This window comes from Chiloscyllium punctatum, chromosome 7 (assembly GCF_047496795.1).
Source record: "Chiloscyllium punctatum isolate Juve2018m chromosome 7, sChiPun1.3, whole genome shotgun sequence".
Taxonomy (NCBI): Eukaryota; Metazoa; Chordata; class Chondrichthyes; order Orectolobiformes; family Hemiscylliidae; genus Chiloscyllium; species Chiloscyllium punctatum.
In genome coordinates, this window is record NC_092745.1 from 68358529 (window position 1) to 68386002 (window position 27474).

The 27474-nt window shown below is 40.0% G+C and overlaps 1 protein-coding gene across 1 annotated transcript in view; it reads right to left on the reverse strand.

The window, feature by feature from the left end:
- cdc73 (cell division cycle 73, Paf1/RNA polymerase II complex component, homolog (S. cerevisiae)) overlaps nt 1-27474 on the reverse strand; it is a 326652-nt gene that overhangs the window by 234863 nt on the left and 64315 nt on the right. The window contains exon 10 of the mRNA XM_072573909.1: nt 10620-10684. Within this exon, the coding sequence (XP_072430010.1) occupies nt 10620-10684 (65 nt within the window). The remainder of the gene's footprint in view (nt 1-10619; nt 10685-27474) is intronic.

Here is a 27474-nt window from a genome sequence, read left to right on the forward strand (position 1 = left end):
AGGTAGGAAGGAGGGACTTGGGGGAGGGGCATTGGGAATGTGATAGGTGGAAGGAGGTTAAGGTGAGGGTGATAGGCCAGAGAGGGGGCGGAGAGGTCGGGAAGATGATTGCAGGTCAAGAAGGTGGTGCTGAGTCCGAGGGTTGGGACTGAGATAAGGTGGGGGGGAGGGGAAATGAGGAAGCTGGAGAAATCTGCATTCATCCCTTGTGGTTGGAGGGTTCCTAGGCGGAAGATGAGGCGGTCTTCCTCCAGACGTCGTGTTGCCATGGTCTGGCAATGGAGGTGGCCAAGGATCTGCATGTCCTTGGTGGAGTGGGAGGGGGAGTTAAAGTGTTCAGCCACAGGGCAGTTGGGTTGGCTGGTGCGTGCGGGTGTCCCAGAGGTGTTCTCTGAAACATTCCGCAAGTAGGCGGCCTGTCTCCCCAATGTCGAGGAGGCCATATCGGGTGCAGCGGATGCAGTAAATGATGTGTGTGGAGGTGCAGGTGAATTTGTGACCGGTATGGAAGGATCCCTTGGGGCTTTGGAGGGAAGTGAGGGGGGAGGTGTGGGCGCAAGTTTTGCATTTCTTGCAGTTGCAGGGGAAGGTGTGGGGAGTGGAGGTTGGGTTGGTGGGAGGTGTGGACCTGACGAGGGAGTGGTCTTTCCGGAACGCTGATAGGGAAGGGGAGGGGAGGGAAATATATCCTTGATAGTGGGGTCTGTTTGGAGGTGGCGAAAATGACGAAGGATGATACGATGTATCTGGAGGTTGGTGGGGTGGTAGGTGAGGACCAGTGGGGTTCTGTCCTGGTGGCGATTGGAGGGACGGGATTCAAGGGCGGAGGAGCGGGAAGTGGAGGAGATGCGGTGGAGAGCATCGTCAACCATGTCTGAGAGGAAATTGCGGTCTTTGAAGAACGACGCCATCTGGGTTGTTCGGTATTGGAATTGGCCCACCTGGGAGCAGATGCGGCAGAGGTGAAGGAATTGGGAATATGGGATGGTGTTTTTACAGGGGGCAGGGTGGGAGGAGGTGTAACCTAGGTAGCTGTGGGAGTCGGTCGGTTTATAGTAAATGTCCGCGTTGAGTCGGTCGCCAGAGATAGAAATGCAGAAGCCTAGGAAGGGGAGGGAGGAGTCTGAGACGGTCCAGGTAAATTTGAGGTTGGGGTGGAAGGTATTAGTAAAGTGGATGAACTGTTCAATCTCCTCGTTGGAGCACGAGGTAGCGCCGATACAGTCATCGATGTAGTGGAGGAAAAGGTGCCAGTGTAGCTGCGGAAGATGGACTGTTCCACATATCCGACAAGCTATGGCTACTTCCCAAACCCCTCAACTCATTCAGTCATTAGCTCCACTTCCCAATCACTGTAACCTCTCCCCCACTTCACAGACCCATGCAGTAACTTCTTCTCCTGCAGTTCTGACATCCAGGCTCATGTACTGCCAGTACTTTCTCTCCCATGTTTGCTGCTGGGAGGCCCATAAGTCGGATACAATACAGTATGTGGGATCGGGGAATAGCTGTTTGCTGCCCTTGTCATTGATGTTTCATGTACTTTTGGAAGCTTTCAAGGACAAGTTTGCTTATTATACCATGTAGCTTGAATCCTGTTAATTGTAAAAGGGTGGTATGTGGGACCTGAATATGGGTTCTTTATACAAACAGAGTATAAGGAATAAATAGAATGAACGACATATGCAAACTCAGTTTTGGGGATTCAGTTTGGTAGTCATGACTGAAGATAGACAATGATAGGAACTAAACATAGTGAGTTATAATGTCACCAGAGAGGAGGAGGAATCCAGTGGAGTACAGAAATAGTATTAACCATTAAGAATAAAATCATTCCTATTCTAAATAGTTAACACTATTTCTGGACTCAACCAGAATACAGGGAGAATTTACATTATTTTAATATTATGCTTCCATTATTCTTTGGCTCGGGGACAAGTTTATCTGGATTCCAATGTATGGCAAAAGGCTTATTCAGCAAAATTCTCAAAAAAATGCAACAGTAATAAGTCTCTACAGAACAACAGCTTTTCTGGTGATTTATGATTATAAATAATAAACAATCTCAGGTCCATAAAGAAAATAATCAATCAAATGTCCACAGTTCATCAGAAGTAGAAGAGTGCTGATACGTGGATACAAAATACTCAAATCATCAAAAGTCATCAATCCAAATCACTTATAATCACCTACGTCTCTATACTGTACATATAAATATTTATGTTTTCAATCATAACCATTAATCAAATCCCCATTCTTTGTAAAATAGTATATGTATACAAATAAAAATGTAATATGTTCCAAACGTGTGTTCACGGATTGAAACATTCATCCAGAATACAAGTCCTTTTTGTACATCAGATCACAATATTAACTCAGAGTGACCACAGCAGGTTTCAATATACACATTTTGCCCTCAATTCCTCCATTTTCTGCAAGGGGAAATAGCGGCGAAACAAGATTTATTTGACTTAAATTATCCAAGACCTTTCATGTGCAAATTCCATCTGGCATTCCGCAAATTAAAATTAATTTGTCCATCTATACCTACAACAGTCTATTCATAATACTAAGTCAACTGAGAGTTCTAAAGCTGGATTCAATTTTTGTTATATTCTTGGCAGACAACAATATGATCAATGATGATGATCAATTGTCAATGGAAAGCATCTACACAATCTTCAGTAACTAAGAAGCAGCTTGCAGTGAAAAAGAAAGTTAGCAAATGAAGGAGCAAAAGGAAGTACTGTATTAAACAGCATTATAAAGGCACTTGTTCAGTTACTATACAATCTTTAAACATTGAATACAACAAAGTGGATCTGGGCAAGAAGCCCACAATCAAAAGACGCAGGCTGCTGAAGTTATTCACACTGAAGAACAATATTCTGAAAAGTCAATATTCAATCAAACTGGGTGAAATCTTAATTTGAATCAATAACAACTTGTATATACTTAGAACATGCAAAGGAATTAGGAAAAGGCCACTCTGTTCCTTGAGGCAGTTCTGCCATTCAAGCTGATCACATTCCTCCACACTCCTGCCTACCATGATAACCTTTCACTCCTCACTCATCCAGAATCCATCTACCTCTGCCTTAAAGTTATTTCAGTATTCTCACTCCACTGTCCTTTGTAGAAAAGTTCTAAAGACTCTTGGCACTCAAAGGAAAAACAATCTTTCCCTTTGTCTTAAATGGGCATTCCCTCAGTTTCAAATAGTGGCCACTATCTAGAGATTTTTATCACAACAGAAAACATTTTCTCCACATCCACACTGTCAAAATCCTTGAGTGGCTTATACGTTTCAATCAAGTCATGTCTTCCCTTATCTACACTCCACGGATACAAGCGTAGCCTATCTAATCTGTCCTTACAAGATAGAGATCACCCCACGCATACATTCCAGGTCAGTCTAGTAAACTTTACTCAAACTATTTCAAATGCATTTTCATCCTTTCAGAAATAAAGAGACCAATAATAGTGTTAATAATATAGCACCTTTAATATGATAAATCATCCAAAAGTTCTTCCTTGTGACTTTTTCAATCAAAATATATGACCACATCATAAAAGGAGATATTAGCACAGATAACCTAAGGCTTTAAGGTTTTGTTTCGTTACTTAATCAAAAAGATCAGGAAAAACCCAGGTCAAGCAGCACCTCGGTTAATATTTGAGGTCAATGAACCTTTTATTTGAACTGATGATAGTATTAAATATTTGTTAAACCTGTAGTAGGGAGACAGAAGAATAAAGCATATCTGTGATCAGGTGCAGGCCAGGAAAAATTAAATTTAAAAATTAATGATGTAACTAACCAGAGGGTGTGAGGTAGGAAGAGGGAAACAGTAGCTAACAAAGCAAAAGGATCACAAAAACTGAAGTTGCTGCAAAAGCTCAGCAGGTCTGGCAGCATCTGAAATTTGAGTTATCCAGACTCGAAACATTAACTCTGATTTCTCTTCACAAATGCTGCCAGACCTGCTGAGCTTTTCCAGCAACTTTTGTTTTTGTTTCTGACTGCTTTTTTGACTTTGAAGCAAATGGATAAGGTTGCATTGCTGTATTGCAGGGCAGCTAATCTGGGTCATCATACCAACAGACAGAGTGTACTGATTTAGAAAAATAGCATTGAATCAGGTCAAAGGGAAAAGTGCTAAAAAGGCAAAATTAATAGCTCTTAACTCAAATGCCTGGAGTAACTGGAATAAAAATTAGAGAAGGGATATGTGCTTATTGTCATTATGGAGACAAGGTTACAAAGAGATAGAAGTTGGAAACTAAATACTCAGGGGTATGTCTAATTTTGAAAGAACAGGCAATAAGTGAAAGGTGATGGGGTAGCTTTGTTACTATGAGTTGGAATAGGTATGATAGCAAGAAATTACTTCAGATCAAAAGATGTTGAACCCATAAAAGTGGAAGAAAGAAACAATGATGGGAGGAAGGCACTGGTGGGAATAGTCTATAGGCCCCTAAAAGTAGATATACAACAGGAAAGACAATAAATCAGGAGATAATGACAACATGTTAAAAAAGCAGTGTATAAATCATGTGTGATTTTATCTTTTCTGTAGATTGGGGAAAATCAAATAAACAGAGATACTCCCCCAGGAAATATTCATAGAGAACATTCCACAGTTTCATTACCCTCAGAGAAGAAATTCCTCTTCATCCGTCTGAAATAGGTGAATCCTTACTTTAAGGTTATGCACTCTGGCCTTCGATTCGCCCACAAGTGGAAACAATCTCTCAGCACTTACCTTGTGAAGCCCCCTAAGAATCCTGTATGCTTCAATAAGGTTACCTCTTATTCTTCTAAAACAGACTCAACCTATCCTAATAAGAAAATCCCTCCATATCCAGGATCAACCTAGTGAAACAAACAGAGAATGCTGGAGAAACTCAGCAAGCCTGGTAGCATCGATGGAAAAAGAAAAAAAAAAGTTAACATTTCAAGTCCCATGTTACTCTTCTTCAGAACTCACAAGTAATACCAGACTTGAAACATTAACTCCATTTCTCTCTCCACAGATATTGCCAGATTTACTGAGTTTCTACAGCATTCTGAGTTTTTTTGCAGATTTCCAGCATCTGCAGTATTTTGCCTTTAATCAACCTAGTGAATCTTCTGTCAACTGCCTCCAATGCCAGCAGAGTTTGCCTTTGACAAGCCGACCAAAGTTATTCACCGTTTTTCTAGATGCAATCTAACTTGTGTCTTGCACAGTTTCAGCAAAACTTCCATATTTTCAAACCCTATGGAAAACTATGCTGGCATTGGAGGCAGTTGACAGAAGATTCACTAGGTTGATTAAAGGCAAAATACTGCAGATGCTGGAAACCTGCAATAAACTCTGAGAATGCTGTAGAAACTCAGCAAATCTGGCAATATCTGTGGAGAGAGAAATGGAGTTAATGTTTCAAGTCTGAAATAAAAATCACCATTCCATTTGCCTTTGCTATTACTTGCTGGATTTGTCCGAAAGCTTTTTGGTATTTATGCATGAAAACCTTCCACCCCAAATCCCTCTGCGCTGCACCTTTCTGCAATCTTCCCCATATAAATATCTAGATCATCTGTTCTTCCTGCATAACTTCACAATTATTCGTGATATATTCCACCTGCCAAGTTTTGCCCTGAGGTAACTTGACTTTATCCCCCTGTAGACTCTTTGCAACACGCTTATCACTTGCCTTTCTAAGTGTCTTTGTCACTCACAAGCTCGCCAATTGTGTTTGCCAGGCTATGACCATCTCCAATATAAGACACCCTAGCTAGTGCCCCTTGACTTTCAATGGCTATACCATCATTGAATCCCCCACTATTAGCACCCTAGAGGTTACTATTGACTAAAAACTCAATTGGACTAGCCATATAAATAGTGGCAACAACAGCAGATCAACAGTTAAGAATGCAGCAGCAAGTAACTCACCTCCTGACTCCCCAAAGCCTACATACCATCTGAAAAATGTGTTGCCGGAAAAGCGCAGGTCAGGCAGCATCCAAGGAGCAGGAGAATCGCCGTTTCGGGCATAAGCCCTTCTTCAGGAATGAGGAGGGTGTGCCAAGCAGGCTAAGATAAAAGATAGGGAGGAGGGACTTGGGGGAGGAGTGTTGGGAATGCGATAGGTGGAAGGAGGTTAAGGTGAGGGTGATAGGCCGGAGAGGGGGTGGGGCACCTTCCCCTGCAACCACAAGAAATGCAAAACTTGCACCCACACCTCCCCCCTCACTTCCCTCCAAGGCCCCAAGGGATCCTTCCATATCCGTCACAAATTCACTTACACCTCCACACACATCATTTACTGCATCCGCTGCACCCAATGTGGCCTCCTCTACATTGGGGAGACAGGCTGCCTACTTGCGGAATGTTTCAGAGAACACCTCTGGAGCACCCGTACCAACCAACCCAACTGCCCTGTGGCTGAACACTTTAACTCCCCCTCCCACTCCACCAAGGACATGCAGGTCCTTGGCCTCCTCCATCGCCAGACCATGGCAACACGCCGCCTGGAGGAAGAGCGCCTCATCTTCCGCCTAGGAACCCTCCAACCACATAGAATGAATGCAGATTTCTCCAGCTTCCTCATTTCCCCTCCCCCCCCACCTTATCTCAGTCCCAACCATCGGACTCAGCACCACCTTCTTGACCTGCAATCTTCTTCCCGACCTCTCTGCCCCCACCCCCTCTCCGGCCTATCACCCTCACCTTAACCTCCTTCCACCTATCGCATTCCTAATACGCCTCCCCCAAGTCCCTCCTCCCTATCTTTTATCTTAGCCTGCTTGGCACACCCTCCTCATTCCTGAAGAAGGGCTTATGCCCGAAACGTCGATTCTCCTGCTCCTTGGATGCTGCCTGACCTGCTGCGATTTTCCAGCAACACATTTTTTAGCTCTGATCTCCAGCATCTCCAGTCCTCACTTTCTCCTATACACCATCTAAAAGGCATAAGTTAAGACTGTGTTGGAATACTCCCCTCTTGCCACTATTGCAGCTCCAACACCACTCAAGAAGCTTGACACCATCTAGGACAAAACAGCCTAGTTGATTGCCAGCACATCCACAAGCATGCACTCCCTTCACCTCAATAGCAGTAATGTGCAGCTACAAGACACACTGCATAAATTCATCCAAGATGACAGCACATTCCAAACCCACAACTACTTCCATCCAGAAGTTCAAGGGCAACAGATATATCGGTACACTGTCACTTGCAAGTTCCCCTCCAAGCCACTCACTTGAAAACATATCACCTTTCCTTCATTGTCACAGGATCACAATCTGGAATTCCCTCCTGGAGGGTGGGGTCTACCTACAGTACAGAAACTGTTCAAGGAGGCAGCTCGCCCCACCTTCTCAAAGGCAACTCGGGATGGATAACAAATGCTGGCCAACCAACAGTGCCCATAATCCACGCACGAATAAAAAATAAGATATGAAAAATCAAACACCATAATACTTTTGCTTTAAGACACATTCCCTCACCTAATTCCACTAAAGAAAACAATTTTTCAGAAAAAATACAAGTTTTAGTCCATAAAGACTTTATGAATATTAAACCATATTTCTCTTTTCAGTAGATGCAATCTTACAGTTTAACTTATAATATTCTTCTTCACCTGCTAAAAACAACCAATAGGTTCAATTTTTTTCTACTGCGCTTGGAATTTGGATGCTGGTAAGCCTGTATTTTCATTGCTCTGAGAATATTAAGGATGAAACATGCAAATGGGACCACACAGAAAAGACCAGGCTTAACTTGCCTTTTTCAAATAAGGATAAATCAGAAATCCCGGGCAGCTTTGCTGGTGATTTCATTCGTTGCGTATTTCAATCGAAATTTTCTAATTTCAGTGATCTTTCTTTGTAGTTTATCATTTAACTCCATAGTTCATTGGGTATAAAACTCAGCAGTTTATTTACTTACTATTAATGTTTAATGTTTATAACCTGCGTCAACTAATATTTAAAGATCTCATCATATTAAACCATTAAGAGAGATAACTTTTGAAGTGAATTTCTTTGGATCAACATTTATAATTCTTTTCAGAATTTTTAAACTTTCAATTAGATCATCCAAAAATTTCCCATTTTCAAATCAATCATTAATTTCATCATTGCTCATATTTCTGGTATTTGGTTTTCTTAACTTTTAACTTTAGCATCCACTTGAGGGCAATTAGCTAATCCAAATTAATAATCAAGATCTTGGTGTGGAGGGGACAATTTTAAAGCTTGCAGGTGCCGACTTAGCGAGTCTCTCTCTTCAAAATTATTCTTCCTTGTTAAAAGTCATAATGACCCAAGGTGAATTGTTGAGAACCTTGTTCATAATTTATCAACTGGATAAATGTCCACAAATAGCTATCCTTCCATTTAACTTTAGTTGAACTACTACTCATGAGCCCTTACTGCAGTCATTGATATACAAGGTGAACTTTGTCAATATACTTTTTAAACTCTAAATGTACAAAATCAAGTGTGACCTCAAAATCAAGTTTCCGAAACAAATCTCTGAATTTATGCTCATTCCCTTTAAAAGTGCTGACCCAAAATTGTTCTGAAGACCTGCCCCAAGATTAATACTAAAGTTACTTCCTGAAAATCTGATGTCACTTGGTTCATTTCAATAAACAATAAAATTCATTAGTCTGTAACTGGAGGATGTCAACCCTCAAAATGATCAGCTTTGCATTTCAAAAAGAAAATTATACAAACCACTGTACTAGCTCAGTGAAAATGACTTAGGTCTCTTTCCCCTGTGACCAAATGATTGCAGTCTGAACAAAGAAACTCAGGGTTCTCAAAGTTTATGCCATAGGAAGCTTCTTTAGTTTCATTCTTACTTCCAAGAATTTAATTTTGGTGAGAGTGACAGAAGATTCCTTGTTCATAGACAGTAGCCAAGAAATTTGCCAAATATTTGCACAGTTTTAAAACAAAGAAGAAACAATGTAATTGTAGATCAGTTCCCTGAATTGAAACGTCTGGTTACCTTCTACATAATCTCTTTTAGGACAACTGACAGGTTAAAATAAAAAGGAGGGTCACTGGAGTTGAAACCTCTGCTTTCTCTTCATAGATGCTGAGTTTCTCCAGCAATTTCTGTTTGTGACATATGAAACACATTTCATTTCAAGTTCAAATTGTCACTTGTAGTCCACACAAGTCAAATGACAAATCACATGCGAAATAACATTAGACAGAAAAACAATGCTGTTTTGGTGATCACACAATAGCCCGAATGTGATCACAATTCAACAGTCTGCCCTGCTGTCTAGAGAGAACAAAAACACTTCAGTAAAGACTGCATAAATTATATAAGTCAGAAGCAGCAAACATCAGCAAGTATGAAGTTTTCATTTGTTGGAAAAATTTACATTAAGTGCATTCAAAGAATAATGAAAAACTTCGATATCCCTTGTATTTCAGGGAAAAAAAAACTAGGTACTTGGTTCAGAATACAGAGAGATGCAGCAAAGTGCCTTTAAAATACAATATCAAATGAAAAGGAATTCACTTTTACGTATTTCTAATGTCTATGTATTTAGTCATTATTGACCATATTCAGTTTGAATAGTGTGATCAGCACAAAAGAAGAAATAAGAAGCAAGTGACTTACACTATTAATTACACAACTCTATATTTCCTTGGCAATTTTACCGTCACTAACAACAGTTAGAAAGTAATTATCATGGCCCCAGCCCCATTAAAATTAATGGTCTATTGCACATTTCATGTATTTAGGCTGGTTTTCATGCGGCTGTCACTTAAGGATAAAAATTATGGCGCATCACTGAATCCACATGTTTAATGATTAAATCAAGTGATAGCATAATATTGTACTGCTTTTTTGGCCAATTTATCTTTTTACTTCACAGTAACGCCTGCTTCAGGCACGGCACCTCCTGCTTCCCATAAGTAATGTGCAGCCTTGGAGGATAACACTATCCTGTGGCAACCTAACTTATCTCTTCCTACTCTGAAGAAGCTAACAGTAAAAGAGGCAATTACCTAATTAAATACACATTTTTTTAAATGGATTGTCAGGAAATACAGCAGCATTTGTCACAAAGAATTATCATTTAGAATTATTTTAGATTAAAGATGGATCAGACTTTCAGGAAAAGACTCAAATCAATCAAGGATTTCACTTCAACTCTTAGATTAATGCTTAAAAATGTAGTCGCTTAAATTAACCACTAATGATTACATCACTGAACCAGTAGTAGTAGTTTGGACTAAAGATTTAAAGACAGGAGTTCAAATTCCATTATATCAGCGAGAGAATTTGAATTCAGTTAACAAACTAAAATTTCTATCATGATCAAATTAAATGACCGGATTCAGATTGTCCAAAAAATCATATTTGGTTTAAAAATCCTTACCTAAACTAGCTTATGTGACTTCAGTCCCCACAACAATGTAGTTACTACTTTATTGTCCAACAAATTAACATCTACTGAATTAATCCTCAAGGCAGCAATTTGCTGTTTCTCTTCTTCCAGATTGTTCGAATGGAGCAAACTCAACCTTTTGCATTTTTAAAAATTTAAATGTTAATTACCTGCTGACTTTCAATCCATAAGACTGGGAAACACCACTTACCGTCACAGATTTGAGTGTCATGCCATGGTAGGTGCCCATTGTATCAATCTTGAAACCTTCAGTTTCTGGGAAAAAAGAACAATCCATTTTATGGATAAAGTGAGAAGAACATTTAACAGCTCATCACTACATTCAGCTTTAACAGATACATCAATGCAAATCAAGATACTTTGTAAATAGATACAGCACTGCTCTCATCAGAGAGAAATGCAAGAAAGGAAGGGGCATGGCAAAAAGAACAGTGGCAGTACAAACAGCAAAAAGTGAACAGTACATTGTTGCACATTTATCCCAATTGAACCTCACGTCAGGAATAGGATTTCACCAGAGGTCATCCTTAATCACATGCAAACATATATTTAAAGGCAACACATTTTACTAAGAAAGTTGAACAGCAACCAAAATTATAATTTCTAACTGAAATGCCCTGACTTAACCTAATGCTTAGGTCAATTCCATCACTGTACCAATCATCCTCCTCATTGGAGATCAACAAGCTCATATAAGACAGAAATGAGACTGGAACATTCGTATTTGCCAAAGTTGATTTTACCATGAGATTTCACCGTTATAGCTGCAAGTTTCCCACTTTGGTGGATCATCCAAGCTTATATCTGATGTAATTATGTTTTATTATGCTAGAATAATAAACAAAAAAAAAGGCCAAAAAGCACTAACACAAGCTGAATTACATAAATGCTCCTAAACATTGTCTAAAAATCCTATTTTTTAATTCACTAATAACAAATAAAAGGTAGATAAGTTGCACAAAGCAAGGAAAACATTCCAAAAACTTACAAAAGAAACTCTACAGACAAATAAAAAGAGTCAATAAAGACAATTTCGTCTTGGTTCTAACAAGGTCAGCAGCACCAAGAAAATATGTTATTCTATGAAACCCTAACAAAACTGTTGATTGATTCAAACATTTGAAAAGCCTGTGATAAAAAGCTGCCTCATTAACCAAATTATAGAGACAACCATCTCCTTACAATGTTTGGCACTTTACGGCAGAACTTGTGTGAATTAAACATGCATACTTGAATTTGGATGATGCATCCAACTTTTCTTTCTAAGAACATTTGTGGCAATTCAGCAGCAAACACCGAAGTGAGAGAGTTTAAGTTGCCTGCTCCTGCCTTGCACTGAAAACCTGGAACTTGAGAGTTTAATCTACCGCTATTCCAATCTATAACTTACAAGTGTTTAGTACCATCATATGCATAAAATGTAATCTCACAACTCTGCTATTGTTTCCATTATAGTACAAGTAGGCCACAAGACCAAGAACCTGCGGCAATTTAACAAGGGAGGTGCAGATTCAATCTTTCACAATGGTGAATTAACAACTTGACTTCATATAGCATCTTTAACAAGGTAATAAAACGTTCCAATGTCAAGCATGCTGCTTAGCGAAGGTGGGTAAGATTGCAGAAAATGCTATTCTTTATAATCACTTTCTCACAAAAATTACAGAGGAACCTCGATTATCCAAATATCAATTATCCGAAAATCGGATTATCCGAAGGAGATCGCGAGGTCCCGATAGAAACATTACATCAAATACGTGTTTCCAACAGTGATCGCATCTTTTGTTGACAGTGATTAAACAGGCACTGTCTCCAAATGACTGACAACCCGCCCCTCTCCCTCTCTCTCTCTCTCTCTCTCTCCCCCCACACTTTCCCTGAGGTTCTACAGAAGGGTATACCCTAAACCCCCCCTTCCCCAGATAATCTGACCAACATTGTCCTGTACAGGGTAAACGTGGAACCTGTCAAAAAGTGGTGTGCGTGTATGTTTGCTATTTGGAGACTCACCCCACAAAGGCAGCAGCAGTCTTGTTGCTGGTGTACAGCCTGGGGTGGTGGGGTTGGCAGTGCATGGGGGCAGAGGAGGAGGAGGAGCGGTGTTGGAGGGGGTTGGGGGCAGGGCCAGTGTTGGGGGGTGGGGGGAGGTGTTGGAGGGGGTTGGTGGGTCAGAGGGCACTGTTGGACAGGGTTGGGGGGGCTGGAGGACGGTGTTGCACAGAGGCAGGGTTGGGGGTGGGGTCTCACATGTTGTGTGCTTCTGCAGTATCCTTAACGGGGAGCAGACTTTAAAAAATCCGAGCCCCAGAGGAAAGGTAAAGGTATTTAATTGATTAACCAAATAGTCGATTATCCGAACGAAATAGTGCCCGCCCATCTTGTTCGGATAATCGAGATTCCCCTGTAGCTGGAATTTTCTGGGTCTACCAGCACTCTAGCAGAATGTTTATCCATGTGGTATTTTTATACATCAAGTGCAGTCATAATCAGAGATGTATCAATAATAGAGAATTAACACATTAACAAATTAGCAATGGGAAAGTGGCAAAGCTCCTAACAGAAGAATTACTCAATGATACCTATTAACTTTGGTTTAATACAATGCAGGTAATCATAAGTAATATTTAACAAATGGTTACCACTACAAAAGGAAACAAAATGGATTAGACCATTTGGCCCCAGACCCTGTTCTAGCTGTCAACACAATTACGGCTTACCTTTTGCTTCAGCTCATCTGTTGCTTCTCATCTCCTCCCCTTGTTCTGTCAGGCATTAAGTGACAAAGTCTTTGGTGATCTTAGAAACACTCAATGATTGGAATTCTATACCCCAATTCACTCCTCAAAGATTTACACCCTTTCAGTGGAGAAATTTCTCCCTTTCCCAATCCGCAATTTAAAAATTAAGTAAAGTCCAGGGATGTACAGGCTATATGGATTAGCCATGGTAAATGTGGGATTACGGGGATGGGGACAGGGGTGGGGGGAGGTTCAATTAACATAGTCTAATGAATCAGATACAGAGGTTCAAACATAGTGAAGCAAACTCATTCTGCTCATTCTCAAAAGAACAATTGCAATTAGCTTATGGAACGGTTGGCTTGTAAATTAGCTCATGTGAGAGAATTGCAGAAATGTATTTTCCTATTATCTTCATGTTAGATGGAAGATTTACTGGAAAACTGTATTGGATTCAATTCCATCCCTTATAAATTAAACTGGCTTTTAACCATGTCTCCCGTCTTAATGAAATATATCTCACTTCTTTCAAAATTAGACAAGGCAACATTTACTAAATAAAAATAGCAAACAGGCCCATGAAGATACCTATCATTATCTCCATATTATAGGATCAATAATCTCAATATTAGATTATAAAGTGCATTCTTGGATCACTTAAAGTAACAAGTAACATTAGGCCTGAGAATACTGATTTGTGAAATTTATAACACGAGTTTAGAGTAGTAGGAACACTATCTGGGGTCAGGTTGCCTATCATCACAGCAGGATCAGCATAGAACATGTGAAAACCTGGAGAGCTGAGGGAAAATGAAGGAACTAAAACAGAAAATACACGGCTTTTTATTATTTTACAAGACACTCAACATGCAGAGTATATTCTATTTGTTAATTTTACCTTTTTAAAAATTAAATCTGTAAACTAGAATTGGCTTCTTTTAAAAGATTGAGTCACCATGTTTGATCCTGAGAATGGATATTCAATTTATTCAGAACCCTTTTCTTCATCAATATTAGTCTAAAATTTGTTGGTTTCGGAAAATTAAGTGACATGAACGAGACAAAAACGAGATAACATAGAAGACTTGGTGAAATCCTAATGGTAACAAAGGTCAGTGGTTTTTCAAGTGTTTTTTTTGTTTGACAAAAGAAATGTGTACATGTGTTTAGACTGAAGCATTGCAACTCAACAGTAATGGACTAGTTGAAAGTGAGGACTACAGATGCTGGAATTAGAGTGTGGTGCTGGAAAAGCACAGCAGGCAGGCAGCATCCGAGGAGCAGGAGAATCGACGTTTCGGGCAAAAGCCCTTCATCAGGAATGGACTAGTAATGGATTAGTGTCACGACTTTAGATGCATAGCTTCTTTGTATGAAAAGTCTGGAAAAACAGCATGCGGCGCAGTAAAAATGCAGCTAGCTCAGGGAAGAAGCTGATTAACCAATGAATAGAAATAGAGACTGAGCAAGTTGATCACCTGTTCTGGTATGATCTTTGGACAAGTTCACATAAAAGGGTTCACTTGTGATTGTAAGCATTGTGCTGGTAAGACTTTTGCAGTGTTTTGTTGCAGTGTAATTTGTTTTCAGAAACAACATTAAGAATATTCCATTATTAGAAATATCTAAGTTTACTAACATCCAGAGTAAACACAACGGATGAGGGATGGTAAGTGGGAATAAACTATTGAATGGAAAGGCTGTTGTCTAATTGCAAGAATAAAAAATTCTCAAGATTTCTAAGTCCTTTCAGATAGTTACTACTCAACTTTTTTGGCATTGTACTGAACATATAATGACATTAAATATCTTAAAAGGCCCAAAAAAACATTATTCTCACAAGTGAACATACGACACAAAAGAGAATGGTTCTAAACTAGGAAAGGGATAGCACAACTCATTCATAACACTGACACAGCTCAAAGCCTTGTCACGTCCAGAATGAAGAGTCCTCTCAAACAGAATTTAAACCAAAAAGTAGAAAGTAAAAAATAAGATTTAGAACATTTGTAATTAGCAATTTAAAAATTGGGAAAACTGGAATCAGGATAGGAAAGAGAGTGAAGTTTAAAAAAATTCCCACAGGAGTTAACTTCTGATCAAATGAGAATACATCCTCAGGAAATAAAATTTTCTTGGGCAACAATAATAAATGATTACAGCATTAAATTTTACCTAAATGCGCCAGCCGTAACATTTTCTTATTTATTTTGAGTATTTAGTGGCCAATTAGTTGTACTGCAACTTCACATCCAGCCTAGTGATTTGACTCTATTGGAGCCCAGCCTACCAAGGAGTAGGGTAAACCAAGTCAAAGAACTTCCAGATGTTAAAGTGTGCTTGGGCATGCTTCAGAAACAGCTTCCCAATTTACGCTATGATCCCAGTGACTGCTGACAACCTTACTTTCATTCTAACACAAAACCATCTACACTAAATCATTCTACTTGTTAATATCAGCTTCCATGATCTGATTAAACAATCAGTTTGCAAATATACCAGCACAGCATTTTGGATACTGAAAGGCATTTTAAACTACTATTCTGGGGTTGGGGAGTCCAGAACTAGACGGCATAGGCTTAGGGTGAGAGGGGAACAATATAAAAGAGACCTAAGGGGCAACTTTTTCACGCAGAGTGGTGAGTGCATGGAATGAGCTGCCAGAGGAAGTGGTGGAGGCTGTACAATTGCAACATTTAAGAGGCATTTGGATGGGTATATGAATAGGAAGGATTTGAGGGATATGGGCCAGGTGCTGGCAGGTGGGACTAGATTGGGTTGGGATATTTGGTCAGTATGGACGAGTTGAACCAAAGGGTCTGTTTCCATGCTGTACCTCTATGACTCTACGAGGGATGACCTTGGTAATATTATTCATCATCAATGACCTTGCATTTAATATTCACTTTCAACAATTTTGGCACTTTCCAAAAGAAAGTGACAATCGATGTAGTCAATTTAGAAGACACTTGATCAAGGTTGCAGTAACCAACTTTTGTCGCAAGGTCTCTCTCTCTCACTCACACACACACACACACACACACACACACACACACACACACACACACACACATGCAATAAAGAGCTTTTTTTTAAATATAGTGCCAGTTGCAAAATAAATATTAGCTAAAACCTGGAAGTTTCCACTTCTCCAACTCTTCTCACCTCAAACCCCTGCCACCACCCCATTCATCTTCAAATAATATCATGGGAATCCACTAATGTTCTGTTGAAGAACATTTCAGCCAAAAGTGAAACTTCAGTGCAATATGCTGTCAAAATAGTACTGACTGCATTGAAGTACCCATCTAGCATTTGTGCTCATGAGTGTTTGTCAGGTCCATGACTGCTTAGCTCAACAGTGAATGAACTATCGCAAAGCCAGGGTCAACACCAAATGTAATGCATTAATAATTAAATTGAATAATGTCTTAAAAAAGACAACATTTAATTACAAGTGTGCAATATTATTGTAATTTTAGTGTAATCAAAATTCAGTCACTACAAAGTATATCTAGAAAACAGCACATTTAATTTTGCTTGCTTTTCATCACATTTATCTATCATTACATCAACAGTAATTGTATTTGCATACAGCCTTTAATACAGTAAAATACACCAAGTTGATTCACAGAATTGATTTAAATTTGACAGACAAATAGACAGAAGGTAACAAACGTCTTGGTCAAAGACACAGCATGAAAACTGGAAAGACGGAAAAATTTCACGAGGAAATTTAAGAATTAGAACTGCACTGAGCTAATGGAGGGCACAGCAGTAAACCGTAGATTAAGGAGAAACAGACATGCAAGAGGTCAGAACTGGAGGACTGCAGAGGTTTTAAGAAGTTTAGAGATGACAAGGCCATAGAGGAACATGACAACAAAAAAAGGAATTCTAAAAGCAAGATACGGCTGTATCAAACACCAATGCTGTTCAGCCAGAGATGAAGGATGTGCATGTTAGGATATGCGTAGCTGAGTTTTGCATTGAGCTCGAGCTTTCAAAAGGTGCAAGGTGCTAGGCAGACTAGGAGAGCGCAACAAAATAATCCAATCTTAAGGTAACAAAAGTATGAAGATTTATTTCTGTGGGACTTGAGATGAGGCATAGGCAAAGAGTGTCAGCATTACAGAGGAAACAGAAACAAGGACCAGGAATAAGCCACTGGCTCTTCAAGATTAGAGTGGTGCTGGAAAAGCACATGTGGTCAGGCAGCATCCGACAAATTTGACAAACATAATTTCTCTTTCACAAAACTACGGTGACTCTGTGTTCAGCTAAATGTCTTGCTCTTTCTTTCTTAGTGGACTCCAGAATTTTTAGAAGGACAAATGTTAGACTAACTGGCCTGTAATTTTCTGCTTTCTTTCCGTCCCTTTTCCCTTCAAGAGTCACATACTCATTTCAGCTACTCTCTTCCTTTTTATTTACCAATAGAAGCTCTTGCTGTTTGTTTTTAATATTTTTTTCTCAATTAAATTGCATAATCAATTTTTCCCCCTTCTCATTAGCATTTTAATTATCAAAATGCCAATTTCTAAAAGCTCCACAATCCTTTCGCCTTTCACATCCTTTTTGCCAATTTACATATCTTAAGATTTTCATTGGATGCACTCCTTAACCATCTTTGTTAACCATGGATGGTTCATCCTTATCATCATGTCCTTTTTAATCAGAATAAATTTTTGCTAGATTTTTGTAAAATATCTGCTTAAACGTTTGTCACTGCTCATCTACTAACCATCCCTTAAAATCTATTTAACCAGCCTGTTCGAGACAGTTTTCTTCATAATTCTGCAATTGTCAGAATTAAAGTTGAGGACACTGGTTCGAGAACCAAGTTGCGTACACTCAAAACAAATCTGAGATTTTATTATGTTGTAATCTCTACCTCCTAGAGCATCCTTAACTCTATCATAGGACTCAACCTAAAATAGTCTGCTCCCAGATAAATTCTGCATCTTAGTACGATAAGAAACAAACCCTTATGTATGCCCATCTGATTTGTTTCATCAGTATGCAGATTAAAAATCACCCATGACAATTATTGTTCCCTGCTTACATGCCTCCATTGTTTCCCATTTTATACTTTGCCCTACAGTGAGATTATAAGGGCATATTAATGCTCCCACCTGTGACTTCTTTCCCCTGCTATTCCTATTTCCACCCAAATAGATTTCACATCACAATCTATTGCAGCTATATCACTACTCGTGACCACAGATACCTTCTTTTATTAACCATACAACCCCAACTCCTTTCCTTTTTTAGCCAGTCATCGAGAACATCAGTTAGTTGGTCACCCTGAAGCCACATCTTTGTTATCAGTATAAAGTCATATTCAGGTTATATCTTGTTACAAACACTGCATGCATTCTGATAAAGAACCATAAGCTTTGATTTTTTTTCCTGATGAAGGGCTTTTGCCCAAAACGTAGAGATTTTCCTGCTCCTCGGATGCTGCCTAACCTGCTGTGTTTTTCCAGCACCACTTTAATCTTGATTTTTTTTTTAAAGAATTATTACTTATACTAATTTGAACTGCACTTCTCTGCTTATATTTTCTGTCCTTTCCTGTCACACTATCATTCATCTCATTACTATCTTGCTCCTCTGCTCTTGTGTGTTTTTGATTACCATAAGTTTCTTTCAATTGAATGCTGCCACCCCCCATAACAACTTAATTTAAAGCCCTATCGACAACCCTAGTTATAGGATTCCCAGGACAGTGATGCCAGCATGTTTGAAATGAAGCCATTCCGATAGAACGCTTTCTTTCTCTAGCACTGGTGCCAGTGTTCCACGAATCGGAAACTATTTCATCTAGACCACGACATAACCTTTGTGATTCTTTGTCTTTGCTTTATAGAATTGTAATATTCCCCTAAAATCAGGTTGTTGACTTGCTCACTGAACTAGTAAGTTTATTCGCAGACATTTCATCACCATTCCTGGTAACATTATCAGTGCCCCTCCGGTGAAGCGGCGTTCTTTCCAGCTTGCTATTTGTGTGTCTGGGTCTGCTGGGGTTAGAGGAAGCATTTCCAAACATGGTTCTGTTTCTTAGTGGTTCGTATATGGAGTCTAACTTTACATGTTTGTGAATGCAGTTCTAAGTTGAATGAAAAGTTTCCAGGAATTCCCATGCATGTCTGTGTTTGGCTTGCCCTAGGATGGTTATGATGTCCCAGTGGAATCGGTGTCCTTCGTTATCTGTGTGTAAGGATACAAGTGATAGCTGGTCAAGACTCTTGGTGGCAATTTGGTGCTCGTGTACTTTTCTCTTTGCCCTATGCTGTGCTTTTGGCAGTCTTTACATGGCATTTTGTATGTAACGTGTCTCTGCTGTGGGTATGGGATCCTTTATACTTGTTAGTAGTTGTTGTAGTGTGATGGCTGGTTTGTGGGCTACCATGATATCCAGGTGTCGGACTGGCCTAGAGGTCATTTCTGATAAGTTCTTAATATATGGCAGCATGGCGACTGTGCCAAGATGTGTTGTGTCTTTCTGTCGTGGTCTGTCATGTCGGTACTGACAGACGACCCTTTTTTGGGTACATTATTTCTGAAGACATGTAGGTGACGTTCTTTCGCTTTGAGCAGCTCTGGGGTGCTGCAGTGTGCTGTGGCTCACTTGAACAATGTTCTGATGCAGCTCCATTTGTGGGTGTTGTAGTTGAGTACTTGGTCTGTGCAGGAAGCCTCCCTGTATATGCTGGTCTGGAACTCCCCATTGCCCCTTGTGTTCAATCATTCCTGCCAGGAAGGGGAGTCAGTTGTTGTTCTCTTCTTGCTTGGTGAATTTTATGCTGGTGAGGATGTTTTTTTTTAATGAGTTGATTGGTTTCCTCGAGCTGCAGGTATTTTCTAATGATAAACGTGTCATTTACATAGCGGAACCACAACTCAGGCTGGATAGTTGGCACTGCTGTCCATTCTAGGCTTTACATGACAGTTTCTGCTATTAATCCTGATGTCGGTGATCCCATGGATGTTCCGTTGGTTTGTTTGCATACCTGGACATTGAAGATGAAGTGGGTCGTGAGGCACTGATCTAGTAGTTTGAGGATGCTGTCTTTGCCTGCATTCCTGGTCCTTTGAGTAGTGAGGTTAGTGTTTCCTTGGCTAAGGTGGTGTCTGTGGAGGTGAACAGTGCTGTCACATCGAAGGAGACCATGATCTTGTCCTCATCTATTTTGGTGTCCTTGATGACGTTGAAGAATTCTTGGGCAGAATGAATGAAGTGGGTTGAGTTGTCCACTAGATGTTTTAGTCTTTGATGCAGTTCATTAGCTAGTCTGTATGTTGATGTTCCTGGAAGTGAAACTATGGGAGTGAGGGTGCCTCTAGTTTGTGTACCTGGGGGACTCCATAGAAGCGGGGTGTATTGGATCCCTGTGGTTTCGTTTTTCTTGGAAATCTGTCTTGTTAATTTCTGCAGTCTTGCATAGATTTATCAGGCTAACCGTGTAGCGATTTTTCAGTTGTTATGTTGGGTCATAGAGATGTACAGCACGGAATCAGGCCCTTCGGTCCAACCCGTCCATGCCAACCAGATATCCCAATCCAATCTAGTCCCACCTGTCAGCACCCAGCCCATATCCCTCCAAACCTTTATTTATATACCATCCAGATGCCTTTTAAATGTTGCAATCGTACTCACCTCTACCGTTTCCTCTGGCAGCTCATTCTGTACACATACTACCCTCTGCGTGAAAAAGGTGCCCCTTAGGTCTCTTTTATATCTTTTCCCTCTTACCCAAAACCTATGCCCTCTAGTTCTGGACTCCCCAACCCCAGGGAAAAGACCTTGCCCTATCCATTCCCCTCAATTTTGTAAACCTCTATAAAGGTCACCCCCTCAGCCTCCAATGCCCCAAGGAAAACAGCCCCAGCCTGTTCAGCCTCTCCCTATAGCTCAAATCCTCCAACCCAGGCAAAATCATTCTAAGTCTTTTCTGAACCCTTTCAAGTTTCACAACATCTTTCCGATAAGGAGACCAGAATTGCACACAATATTCCAAAAGTGACTAACCAAAGTCCTGTACAGCCGCAACATGACCTAACTCTTGCACTCAATACTCTGACCAATAAAGGAAAGCATACCAAATGCCTTCTTCACCATCTTATCTACCTACGACTCCACTTTTAAGGAGCTATGAACCTGCACTCTAAGGTCTCTTTGTTCAACAACGCCACACAGAACCTTACCATTAAGTGTATAAGTCCTGCTAAGATTTGCTTTCTCAAAATGCAGCACCTTGCACTTATCTGAATTAAACCCCATCTGCCACTTCTCAGCCCATTGGCCAATCTGATCAAGATCTCATTGTAAACTGAGGTAACCCTCTTCGCTGTCCACTACACCTCCAATTTTGGTGTCATCTGCAAACTTACTAACTATACCTCTTAAACTCACATCCAAATCATTTATATAAATGATGAAAAGTAGAGGACCCAGCACCGATCCTTGTGGCACTCCACTGGTCACAGGCCTCCAAACTAAAAAACAACCCTCCACCACCACCCTCTGTCTTCTACCTTTGAGCCGGTTCTCTATCCAAATGGCTAGTTCTCCCTGCATTCCATGAGATCTAACCTTGCTAACCAGTCTCCCATGGTGAACCTTGTCGAACGCCTTACTGAAGTCCATATAGATCACATCTACCGCTCTGCTCTCATCAATCCTCTTTGTTACTTCTTCAAAAAACTCAATCAAGTTTGTGAGACATGATTTGCCACACACAAAGCCACGTTGACTATCCCTAATCAGTCCTTGTCTTTCCAAATACATTTATATCCTGTCCCTCAGGATTCCTTCCAAGAACTTCCCCCCCCACCACTGACATCAGGCTCACTGGTCTATAGTTCCCTGGCTTGTCCTTACCATCTTCCTTAAACAGTGGCACCGCATTAGCCAACCTCCAGTCTTCTGGTACCTCACAAATATCTCAGTAAGAGGTCCAGCAATCACTTCTGTAGCTTCCCACAGAGTTCTAGGCTACACCTGATCAGGTCCTGAGGATTTATCCACTTTTATGCATTTCAAGACATCCAGCACCTCCGCCTCCGTAATATGGACATTTTGAGATGTCGCCATCTATTTCCCCACATTCTATATCATCCATGCCCTTTTCCACAGTATATATCTTTGCAAAATATTCATTTAGTATCTCTCCCATTTTCTGCAGCTCCACACAAAGGCCACCTTGCTGATCTTTGAAGGGCTCTATTCTCTCCCTAGTTACCCTTTTGTCCTTAATGTATTTGTAAAAACTCTTTGAATTCTCCTTAATTCTATTTGCCAAAACTATCTCCTGTCCCCTTTTTGCCCTCCTGATTTCCCTCTTAAGTATACTCCTACTACTTTTATACTCTAAGGATTCGCTCCATCTATCCTGTCTATACTTTACATATGCTTCCTTCTTTTTCTTAACCAAACCCTCAATTTCTTTTGTCATCCAGCATTCCCTATACCTACCAGCCTTTCCTTTCACCCCATCACGAGTATATTTTCTTTGAACTCTAGTTATCTTATTTCTGAAGGCTTCCCATTTTCTAGGCATCCTTTACCTCCGAAAATCTGCCCCCAATCAGCTTTTGAAAGTTCTTGCCTAATACCGTCAAAATTGGCCTTTCTCCAATTTAGAACTTCAGCTTTTAGATCTGGTCTATCCTCTTCCACCACTATTTTAAATCTAATAGAATTATGGTCGCTGGCCCCAAAGTGCTCCCTCACTGATAACTCAGTCACCTGCCTTGCGTTATTTCTGTAGTAGGTACATCTACATCCGTTGCCATTTGTTGGTATGTGCCAGTATGCTTGTAGTGTGTTTGCTTTCTCTAGGTGTTGTGCTGTATTCAGTATGACGGTCATGCGCCCTTTGTCGGTTGGTAGGATTACAATTATTTGTCCCTCCTGAGTCTTTTAGGGCTTTCCTGTTTTGTGTGTTGAGGGTATGCCCTTCTCTCTTTCTCTGCTTGTAATTCAGTCCTCATACCAGTGTGGCTTTTTTGGTGTCTGTTAATGGTTGAATATAGTTATTGGGCACAAACTCAACCAATCATGAATAGATCACTACACAACAGGTAGCCAGCTCTACTGGTAGGATTAGACTGTTTTTGTCTTTCTATGGCTTTCCTTTCTTGTGTTGAGGGTGTCTCCTCTCTCTCTACTTAACACTGGGGTCACTGTCTGCCTGATGGTCTGTTGGGTTTCCCTTGCGAGTCCGTTGTTCTTCAGAGTGGCTTTTAATGCTGCCAGGAAACCCATTTTATTGGCATCAGTGTTTGTAATTCAGTCCACACACCAGTGCAACTTTTTCGGTGTCTGTTAATGATCAGTCTGACAGGTTCTTTATCCAATGTCTGATTTGTCGGCATTGATGTTGTGGGTGAGTTTGGACAGTTTCTCCTGTAGGGCAAGTCTTTTCTTTCTGGAGGTGGCTACGTCTAGTGTTGTGATCCATTCATGGTTGGTCGAGTTTGAGAGAGATAAAACCTTCTAATCCTACCAGCAGACAGAGGGTGCATGACTGTCATACTGAATACACAATACATAGAGAAAGCGAACACACTGCTAGCAGATACTGACATATACCAACACGACAACTGAAAAATCGCTACATGGTTATCCTGATCATTCCTCTCATCTTGAGTAGGTTTAACAAGACAGATTTCCAAAAAGAAAGAAGCCACAGGGATACAATACAACCCGCTTCTATGGAGTCCCCCAGGTACACAAACTAGGGGCACCCTCAGACCCATAGTTTCACTTCCAGGAACATTGACATTCAGACTAGCTAACAAAGTGCATCAAAGACTAAAACATCTAGTGGACAACTCATCCCACTTCATTCATTCTGCCCAAGAATTCTTCAACATCACCAAGGACACCAAAATAGACGAGGACAAGATCATGGTCTCCTTCGATGTGACAGCACTGTTCACCTCCACAGACACCACCTTAGCCAAGGAAACACTAACCTCGCTACTCAAAGGACCAGGAATGCAGGCAACCTACAACACCAACACCATCAGCAAAGACAGCATCCTCAAACTACTGGATCAATGCCTCACAACCCACTTCATCTTCAACGTCCAGGTATACAAACAAACCAACAGAACATCCATGGGATCACCGACATCAGGATTAATAGCAGAAGCTGTCATGCAAAGACGAAAATGCCAACTATCCAGTCTAAGCTGTGGTTCTGCTACGTAGATTACATCTTTGTCATTAAAAAATGCACACAGTTCAAGGAAACCAATCAACTCGTAAAAACATCCTCACCAGCATAAAATTAACCAAGCAAGAAGAGAACAACAACTAATTCCCCTACCTGGCAGGGCCACATTATACAAAACACCATGTAAAGACTGCCAAAAGCACAACATTGGGCAAACAGGAAGGAAATTAGCCACCAGCACCAAATTGCCAACAAGAGACTTGACCAGCTATCACTTGCATCCTTACACACAGATAATGAAGGACACCAATTCCACTGGGGCAACGTAACCATCCTAGGACAAGACAAACAAAATATGCACGGGAATTCCTGGAACCCTTCCATTCAATCTGGTACTGCATTAACAAACATGTAGAGTTAAACCCCATATACCAACCACTAAGAAACAGAACCAGCAACAAAACCGAAATGACCCTACCAACCCCAGCAGACCCAGACACCCAAATAGCAAGCTGGAAAGAACATCAATGCTTCACCGGAAGGGCACTGATAATGTTACCAGGAATGGTAACGAAACTTCTGCGAACAAACTTACCAGCTCAGTGAGCAAATCAACAACTTCATCTACAACCTGAGCTACAAATCGTCTTGATTTCTCCGATTCCCTAACTATGCTATCTTTCACTGATATAATATTTTTCTTGCTTATCCCTACTTGAATGACACTCCGAATCACAGCACAGTGGTCAGTTCACTTATCCTCCTTGCAGTGTGAGCCCTCATCTACCCCAGAAGCAAGAATTATGTACCTATTAGACTAGGACATTTGTTGAGTCTCCTCCAATGCCAAATTTTGTATTCCAATTCCTGCGTCGCTCACAGTTAAATCCTCCTGCCCTAACTGTAGACCATATTTGATATAAATAATCACAGCTGAATAACTGTCTCCTGAAAGTATAAAGCTGAGTCTCCCCATCCCTGATGTGTTGCAGCATCTACTGTTCAGATTCCAGTTCATCAATTTTGAGCCAAAAGTCCTCAAGCAGCCAACCTTTGCAGATATGATCACTGTGAATCACACGTGCATCCACTAGCACCCATATCCTTCAGCTGTAATACAAGTAGAGATAAGCAAGAAAAATATTATATCAGTGAAAGATAGCATAGTTAGGGAATCAGAGAAATCAAGAAGATTTGTAGCTCAGGTTGTAGATGAAGTTGTTGATTTGCTCACTGAGCTGGTAAGTTTGTACGCAGAAGTTTCGTCACCATTCCTGGTAACATTATCAGTGCCCTTCCAGTGAAGCATTGGTGTTCTTTCCAGCTTGCTATTTGGGTGTCTGGGTCTGCTGGGGTTGGTAGGGTCATTTCGGTTTTGTTGCTGGTTCTGTTTCTTAGTGGTTGGTATATGGGGTTTAACTCTACATGTTTGTTAATGCAGTACCAGATTGAATGGAAGGGTTCCAGGAATTCCCGCGCATATCTTGTTTGTCTTGTCCTAGGATGGTTACGTTGCCCCAGTGGAATTGGTGTCCTTCATTATCGACTACCAAGTCATCTCTATTCTATTTAATTAAATAATTTAGATGTTGAATATTTTAAAAATAAATTTCCTAACCGTACTTTTCAAGCAAGCTGCTCACTTGCAGGAAAATATTTGAAATGGTCAATAAACATACTGCCAATACACCAAATTATTTCAACAAATTTTTATATGATTTTCTAAGTTTAAAACACAAATGATGGCCTCGCAAATGCAATTTTTCAAACTTTCCATTTGAATAGTCTGCAGACCTTCAAACAACATAAATGCTTAATTCATGAGAAAGCTTGCTTTGAATCAAAAATCTCCTGCAAAGTCAATGTTTAATTCTTGAAAAAGCCTGCATTTAAACAGGTTTTTCCAAATTGGAATAAGGATCTATACCATCAAGTGCAATATGGCATTCAATCAATGATATGCAAATGTTTAGCTTTGCTTCCCTTCCTCAAAAAAACTTTGTAAACAGCCTTAAAAGCATTATGCAAAAATTATATTGCTATAATATAATCAGAAGTACCTGGCTCCCCAATATAGGGGACCAGATTTGAAATTAAGGATTAATCCAGTGTGGCATTTGGATCCCTGATAATTGTCATCCCTTCCATACTTTACACTTCCAAGAATCTTAGGAATAAAAATCCATAAAGTGCGTAGGTCCTGTTCTGTACTGCAGCATTTGCTGTTTGTATTTCACATTTCCAGAAACAGCATTATTTTGCTTTTGAACATCATAAATTTATCATAATCTCTCAGTTTTTGCAGCTTTATTTCAAAAGCCCTAGGTACCATTCGTCTTATTTACCTTTGGACTTTCAACAGATTATTGCACATTACCAAGCATTTCTCTATTGTTGCACTCTTCCATTGAAATTGGATCATTTGCTACTTTTCAGGACTCCTCATTCTTCCAACAATATCAATTACATTCAAACGATCTTACCAATTGAAAACTCTATAAACCATTTTATGGACAAAGTCTTTCTGATCAATTTATGTGTTGATTTATCTGTAATTTCTACAATAACCAACTTATATAGCACTTGAACTTAACTCTTCATTTATCATTTTACTGATAATGTGTCAATGAAAACCAGTTCCTCATGAGAGAGGTGTTAAATATAATAAATTATATAAAGGATATAGTGTATTGAAAGCCACTGCAATCAAATAGTTACTCCTGAAAACAGAAGACACTAAACTGTTTGAACTTTCTCAAACTGGCAGAATTAATTTGCTATAATGACTCTGCAATTATTCTACACTGGGACAATCACTATCTTGGCCAAATTCTGAAGACTGATGCTAAAATATTGATGACAGGTGTTTTCTGCAGCAATTCTTGAACATTCCAATTAATACATCTTTGACCAACAAATAATTCCACAAGCTAATCAGAGACTTGTACTGGGACAAAGAGAAACCAGATATATCATCACAAATTGTGAAAGTGATTTTATCTTATTTGCTAAAAGACATTAAAACAAAATAATTTTCTGTCAAGTCAACATGCTTGCCTATAATCTTGTCACAAATTTTTGACAGACTTAATTAAATGTACAAGATTTCATAAGT